Source organism: Nicotiana sylvestris, chromosome 8 (genome assembly GCF_000393655.2).
Source record: "Nicotiana sylvestris chromosome 8, ASM39365v2, whole genome shotgun sequence".
Lineage (NCBI taxonomy): Eukaryota > Viridiplantae > Streptophyta > Magnoliopsida > Solanales > Solanaceae > Nicotiana > Nicotiana sylvestris.
The window spans coordinates 128,796,412-128,804,295 of NC_091064.1; the positions used below are offsets into that span (position 1 = coordinate 128,796,412).

A 7,884-nucleotide genomic window follows, 5' to 3' on the forward strand; every position below is an offset into this window, starting at 1 on the left:
GAACAAACACTTATGGCCATCGGAGAATCAAATGATGAACAAGAGGTAAGTGTGCTTCATCTCAAAGACAAGATTAAATTTCTGTCTAAAGAAAGGTTATCTGAACTATTGCTAGACTTCATCGATGAGTCTGAGATAATTAACAATGAGAAGGAATAGTTGCCAAGGGAGTGTGTGACCTTAAAAGCCAAGTGTAAAAATCTAGAATCTAGGGCTAATGAGAGTGACAGTAAAAATTCTGAGTTGAAGAACTAGGTTCTTGAACTTGACACCAGTGTCCTAGAACTTAGGTCCGAAAATTTAAAACTGAAATTAGGAACAGGTAAGAAGAAAGCTGATCACACACATCTCACCTTAGAAGAAAACCTAGGAAAAATGAAGGATGAGTTGTATAGGAAAGATGAGCAGATAAGAGTCTTAAAAGAAGACCTAGGGAAGGTAATGCATGAACTAGACAGAACTTGCAAATGGAATAAGGCTTCTGATGCACTATCCTGGCTACAAGAACATCACAGTAGCAACAAGAGAGGACTTGGCCATGGGGCCCAAGCACCTAAGTGGGACCCCAAAAGCAAGTACCTCACTCTTCTTGAAAACAAAACCTGCACACATTATGGCAAGACTGGTCATTACAAAAATAAATGTAATGCAAAAGAAAAGGCCAGTCAAAAGAACAAAACCTTTGTTCAAGAGAAAAATAGGCTGCCTGGGTAGGCTAGAAGGAATTTAATTTACCCCTTTGCCTATAGAAAGGGACCCAAACTAGTTTGGGTTCCTAAGACTAACCCCTGATTTCTTTTTGTAAGTCCAAGTGAAGGGAAGTAGCCAAATATGGTACATGGATAGTGGCTGCTCAAAACATATGACTGGAAGTAAGAACCAGTTCCTTTCACTTGAGGACTTAAAAAGAGGTAATGTCTCCTTTGGAAATAAGAAGAAAGGTGAGATTATTGGGGTTGGAATGGTAGGTAAGACAGACTCACACTCCAGTGAGAATGTCTACTTGATAGATGGCTTGAAATATAGCCTAATCAGTGTATCACAACTGTGTGACAGAGGTAACCTTGTAGCATTTACCTCTACCAAATGCTTTGTCATTAATCTTACCACTGACAAGATTGTTTTGCAGGGAAAAAGAGTTAACAATATTTACATTGTAGATTTGTCCACTCTCTCAGAAAATGAACTCACTTGCTTGAGTGTGTTAGACAGTGATCCCCTCTTGTGGCACAAAAGACTTGGTCATGCAAGTCTGAATCAACTCAACAAATTAGTCTCCAAGGACTTGGTGATAGGGTTACCTAACATCAAGTTCAAAGAAGACAAAGCTTGTGAGGCCTGTGCAAGGGGGAAGCAGGTAAGATCATCCTTTAAAAGCAAGAAAATGGTAAGCACAACCATGATGTTGGAACTGGTTCATATGGGTCTTTGTAGTCCAATGAGAACATTGAGTAGAGGTGGTAAGAAATATGTGATGGTACTTGTTGATGATTATTCTAGGTTTACCTGGGTACTATTCTTAATATCTAAGGATGAAGCATTTGACATGTTTACTGCCTTTGTTAGAAAAACTCAGAAACAACTAGGTAATCAACTTGCATCAATCAGGTCTGATTATGGAACTGAATTTGAAAATGCTAAGTTTGCTGAATTTTGTGACGAGCATGGTATAGATCATAATTTCTATGACCCTAGGACTCCTCAACAAAATGGAGTAGTTGAAAGAAAGAACAAGACTCTTGAAGATATGGCTAGGACTATGCTTCTTTCTAGTAAACTGCCCCATAGCTTCTGGGCAGAGGCTGTAAACACTGCATGTTATATCATTAATAGATGAATGACTAGACCTCTTGTAGAGAAGACTCCCTATGAGTTACTTAAAGGGAAAAAACCAAATATATCTCATCTTTGGGCATTTGGATGCAAGTGCTTTGTGCATAATAATGGAAAAAACTCCCTAGGTAAGTTTGATCCCAGAAGTGATGAGGGAGTATTCTTCACATAGCAAAACTTATAAAGTGTTCAATAAAAGAACTTTGTGTGTAGAAGAAAGTGTACATGTAGTGTTTGATGAAACTAACATTCTTTCTGAGAGACAAGAACATGAAGATAAAGCTATTGGGCTGGTAAAAGATTTGAGTGAAATCTCAGCTCAAGCTAAAGTGGCACCAAAAGAAGGAACAAGTGATGGAATAGGTTCTTCCATCCAGGGCAACCTGACAGGGGAACTGATCAAAGAGGAACTGAAACCAATCCCCTAAAGGAACCTGTTCATGACCCTGTTCCTCAGCAATAGAACATGGGAGAAACATCAAACATAAATCAGTTAGTTGTAAAACCTCACAAGTATCAAAGTTCTCATCCCATTGAGAACATAATTACTGAACCAACCTCTGGAGTTAAAACTAGATCACAATTAAAGAATTTGTGTGCTTTTGATGCTTTCCTATCTCTTATTGAACCTAAAAATGTTGTTGAGGCTTTGCAGGATACAGATTGGGTAAATGCAATGCAAGATGAACTCAATCAGTTCGAGAGAAGTCAAGTTTGGTATCTAGTTCCAAGACCCAAGGACAGATCAGTAATTGGCACAAAATAGGTCTTCAGAAACAAGCTTGATAAAGATGGAAGAGTTACAAGAAACAAGGCAAGACTGGTGGTCCAAGGTTACAACCAAGAGGAGGGTATAGATTATGATGAGACTTTTGCTCCAGTTACAAGACTAGAGGCAATAAGACTCCTCATAGCCTTTGCAGCACACATGGAATTCACTCTTCATCAGATGGATATCAAAAGTACCTTCCTGAATGGCTACCTAAAAGAAGAAGTGTTTGTTAAACAACCTCTAGGGTTTGAGAGCAAGGGATGTCCTGAACATGTGTACAAATTAGACAAGGCTCTCTATGGACTCAAGCAGGCTCCTAGAGCATGGTATGAACGATTGTCCAAATTCCTGCTTGAACATGGCTACAAAAGAGGTAAAATTGACAGTACTCTATTCTTGAGGGAAAAAAGGTAAGGATCTTCTTGTGGTACAAATATATGTTGATGACATAATTTTTGGGGCAACCACTGACAAACTAAGTAAGGATTTTGCCAAATTAATGAGGAGTGAGTTTGAAATGAGTATGATGGGTGAGCTTAACTTTTTCTTAGGCTTACAGATTAAACAAAACCCAAATGGAACCATGATCCATCAGCAGAAATATGCAAAAGAGTTGATCAAAAAGTTTAAAATGGATGAATCAAAGGAAATAGACACCCCCATTGCAACTGCCACTAAATTAGACATAGATGAACCTGGTTCATCTGTTTATTAGAAGTTGTATAGGGGTATGATTGGTTCACTTTTGTAACCTGACATAGTTTTCAGTGTAGGGCTTTGTGCTCGTTTTCAGGCTAATCCAAAGGAATCTTACTTGACTGTTATCAAGAGGATACTGAGATATTTGAAAGGCACTACTGATCTGTATCTTTGGTACCCCAAAGGTAGTAATTTCAATCTAGTAGGGTATGATGATGTTGACTATGCAGGTTTCTTTGTGGATAGAAAGAACACCTCAGGTATGGCTCATTTTTTTGGTTCATGTATCATGGGCCACTAAAAAGCAGAATTCAGTGGCCTTATCTACTGCTGAGGCTGAATATGTTGTTGCTGCCTCTTGTTGTGCTCAATTGTTGTGGATCAAACAACAACTGATAGATTTTGGCATTGAAGTTGGTTGCATTCCTATCTTCTGTGATAACACTAGTGCTATAAGTATGACAAAGAACCTTGTTCATCGTAAGAGGACTAAGTACATAGATTTTAGACACCACTTCTTATGAGATAACTATGAGAAAGGATTGATCTCCATAGAATTCTGTGCTAATGATAAACAAATTCCTGACATCTTTACTAAAACACTAAGTAGAGAAAACTTTGAGAGGAACGGGTTGGAATTAGGGATGATTAAGATTACCTAATAGGACCAGCTCAGAATGCACAATGAAAAAAATGAAAAAAAAAAAGAGAAACAAAATTGATTTTTTTTTGGCTAGGAAATCTGAACTTGTGTAAATATCTAGATTAATTTTTACTCAGCTTTATACTATAATTAGTATACTCCTATGACATGTGTTAATATGACTCACCGATCTCTTACAAAATTTTCTCTATTATGGTAAATTGAGGCATGGTCAAGAGAATTCTATATGAAGAAATTGGTTCATCAGTATGGGTTCATCTAAATGCTAAGGTATGTTTTCTATACTCTACAGAATTAGAAATATAAATATTTAAAATCATGAGCAGAAGTCCTACAATTGTTCAACTCCTTAGAAAATTCTATCCGTTAGTTTTGAACTAGTTCCGTCAGCCTTAGAACTCTAAACCACAAAAATTGCCTAAAATCTAGGGAAGCCTAACCGTTCATTCAAACCTGAAATTTCAAGTTGATTAGACCTCTAATTGACCACTGTTAAAGCTGCCGTTATACATTAAATGCATATTTATCTTTAAATACACATCATTACCTCCTGCCATCTTCATAATTATAAACCGTCAAAAATCCCTCTTCACTTTCACTTGCTTTCTTCTCCAAAATTCTAACTCATCAATTCTCTCAAGAAACTAGCGATAATGACAAACCCACAAGACAACCCGAGAACTCCTCCACCACCCACTCTCTCTAATTCATCTACCCCTCCTCCACCTAGCACATCTTCTAAACCCAGGCCGAGAAGGGTAAAAATGCTTGCTCGGAAAACATTAGCTTCTGGGGCTGTTTCAAAGAAATTAAATGAGAAATTAAAGGCAAGCCAGGTCCAAGACTTTGATTCCAACTCTGATTCTGAGTCATACAAATCTGCTAGTGAGGGGGAAGGACCTGGGTCTTCTGACTCTGAGAAGACTAAAGAATCCCTTCTAAGGTAAGTTCTTCTTTGACTGAAAATTTAGAAACTAGGTTTGTTCTAGTTGGGACTATAAGGGATGTGGAATTACCTGAGTTACGAAGGAGTAGAGGTAAAAAGAAATCTGAAAAAGAGAGAGGGTGCATGTGGTGAAGAGACGGGAAATGGAAAAAGAGTGGTTGATCATTCACCCACTGCTGATTTGTCTATGCCTGCTATCTGTGGGATTGAACAAGAAAATGTTGAAGAGAGTGGCAAGAAGTCAGGGGGGAAGTGGTTTTGGTGAAGCTGCTGAAAATGTCTAAGTACACAAGGAGATGAACCTGGTTCATCAACTGAAGAGACCCTAGCAGACCTGTTGAAAATGGTTGGGGCAAGTTATGATCCAAAGAAAAGAAGAACTCCCACACCAAAAGCCCCCAGTGCTCCTAAAAAAGAAAGGCTTCATCCCCAACAACTACTAAAACTTCCTTGCCAAAGGGAAGAGCCACAAGAAGCAGGGTGAAATAGAGTGAGAGTGATCTACAAAAGGCTCTGGATGAGAGTAAGAAGAAAAAGATGGCTAAAGGAAAAGGGAAGGTTGCAGAGTCCTCAGAGGCTGTGGAAATTGAGGAGATGGAACGGGTCCATCAGGAGGAAGTTCCAACAGTGGAGGTTTAGACCCCCAAGCCCAAAAAGCCCAAGACTTCTTCCAGGAAGTCTTCCTCTGTGTTTGAGGCTGCTGAACCTTCATTAGCCAAGAGGACAAGGTCTGCAGTGAAAAGTAAACAAGTTAGAATTTCTGAAGATGAGGAATGGAGTGGTGAAGAAGAAGAAGATGAGTCTGATGGTGAACAAGACAAGATTGCCATGTTTGGCAAAAGAAAAATTCTAAAGGGTAGATTGCTGAAAGACCTGGTGGAACCAGGAATGATGAGACTGGTGGATGCCTTAGCTACTCAGGACTGGAAGGACATGGTCCTTCAGATAGATGGAAGGCTAGCCAGGAATGAGATCATTGAGTTCATGGCAAATGTAGAGGTTAAGGATGGCAAGGTTAGCAGCCTAGTGAAAGGAGTTCAAGTGACATTTGATGCAGAGAAACTGGGAGAGATCCTTGACATACCCTCTAAAGGGTTTGATGACTATACAAGGCAAAAGTGGCCTTGTCTGGACTCCCTTCCTACTGCCCTTGAAATTACCAAGAGGTTCTGTGATGCTGAAGATGTGAATGAGGCTAGGGCTATTCAGAAGAGTGAAATGAGGCCACAACACAAGGTCTTATTTGAATTTGTCAACAAGTGCCTATTGCCTAGGTAGGAGATAAGGCATATTGCAAATTATATGGGCTCAGTTCTGATGGAGTGCCTGGAAAGTGGAAGGCAAATTAATTGGCCTGCATTCATCATCAAGCTGCTAGACAAGGTCATCAATGGCTCCAAGGCTCATGCTACCCCCTATGGCTTTATTCTGACTACGATTCTGGATAGGTGCAATGTGCCTCTGAAGAAATGGGAAATGGCCTCAAGCAAGGATCACTTTGGCATTAATACTCTGCTTGCTTGTGACTATTTAGTCAATGCCATCCCAAATGAACCTTGTTCATCCAAGAAGACTCCTATCAACAGTAAAGTCAGGGCTCTTGTTCAGAAATGTGAAGCCAAGGATGCTGAGATAGCTAGGCTCAAGGCTCGTGTGGCAGAGGTGGAATCTGAGAGGAATGCTCTCAGAACTGAGCTTACCAAGGAAAAGAAGAAGAATGATGGAATTCTTCACAATATGCTGAATATTCTCCAAGCCCAAAACTAACCCTCTAGCTCCCCCAAGCCTTAGGAATTCTAGCCTTTGTCTCCTGAACCTGTCTAGTACCTTCAGCGACCCGGATTAGGGATTTTTCTATCTTTTTTGCTCATGTTTTAAATGTTTCTTGCTTTCTGGTTGTGGATTGTGGTAGCAACATATCTTCTATCAATGATATCTAATATTTTTGCTCTTGTTCAATGTTAATCTTTCCTTGATAGTTTAAATATGTTTGCTTGATTACTGATGATTAAACCATAATTGCACTTGCAGTTGCCCCAGTGGCCATGAGTACTTATTAAAATCTGGGACTCATACTTTGTATACAACTTTTCGATGATGCCAAAAGGGGAAAGAAATATTGTGCTTTACACATTCTGAATAAGTGATATTTATAACCTAATTAACCTGGTCCTTGATGATGAGTGAATTTTCTAAACTTTGTATTGATGGTTAAGCTGAGTTCTTACAGGATCCAAGTAAGTAAAAAGCACAGAGTTTGTCATCATCAAAAAGGGGGAATTTCTTGGTCCAAGAACAGGTGAAATTTTGAAGATTGACAAAAGAACTTAGACATAGACCAGGTTCATCTTGTGAAGCACAGTCATGATCAACTTGTACATATGAGATGCACGTGAAGGAGATAAATCTAACTTATCAAGAAGCAATATCTCCTGATCTGATTGAAAAGATTGCATATTGGATAAAGAGAGAAAGACTCCTTACATAAAGAGAACACAGTTTAGGAAGAAGATAGTGTTAGAGTTTGAGATCACCTTGAACTCTTCTACGATAGAAGAGTAGCATTTGAATCCTAGTCAATCTCTAATTACTAATCCATTAAATATTAATGTTGTTCTCTTTTACAGAAAATGCACAGAAGCAGAAGTTAAACTTAAATTGAGAGAAAAGAGCAAGGCGATTTTGCAAGCAATTTATGTGTGATTCGAGTGTGCAATCCTGAAGCTACTTGAACGAGATAGAAGAACCAGTTTCAAGTGTCTATATTTTATTCTAGTTCAATGGTAATAGGTGATTTTACATTGTACCTTTCAGCTTTCATAGAAGCAATTGTATTAGGTACCTAGAGTGTTCAAGTTAGAGTTAACTTAAGTTGTCGCAACAATTGAGGTTGTGTGCCACAACGAGATTAGAGTTAATCTTTAGGTTTACAATGAGTTTTGTAAATGTTGTTTTGGCTCAGTGATTTTA

At 38.8% G+C, this 7,884-nt stretch overlaps 1 protein-coding gene across 1 annotated transcript; it reads left to right on the top strand.

Moving 5' to 3' along the window:
* Positions 1 to 2,761: 2,761 nt before the first annotated feature.
* LOC138875657 (uncharacterized) lies at positions 2,762 to 3,828 on the top strand. Its single transcript, XM_070154510.1, has 3 exons — positions 2,762 to 2,931; positions 3,374 to 3,564; positions 3,704 to 3,828. Exons 1-3 carry the CDS (start codon positions 2,762 to 2,764, stop codon positions 3,826 to 3,828), a joined length of 486 nt encoding a protein of 161 aa, XP_070010611.1.
* Positions 3,829 to 7,884: the final 4,056 nt, after the last annotated feature.

Bases quoted from the DNA above. Each gene is read 5' to 3' on its own strand.
- LOC138875657 (XM_070154510.1), top strand. From the start codon at position 2,762: ATGGAATTCACTCTTCATCAGATGGATATCAAAAGTACCTTCCTGAAT. The intron at 2,932-3,373 runs GTATGAACGATT...CATAGTTTTCAG, and splicing joins AAGCAGGCTCCTAGAGCATG to TGTAGGGCTTTGTGCTCGTT. The intron at 3,565-3,703 runs GTATGGCTCATT...AACAACTGATAG, and splicing joins GGATAGAAAGAACACCTCAG to ATTTTGGCATTGAAGTTGGT.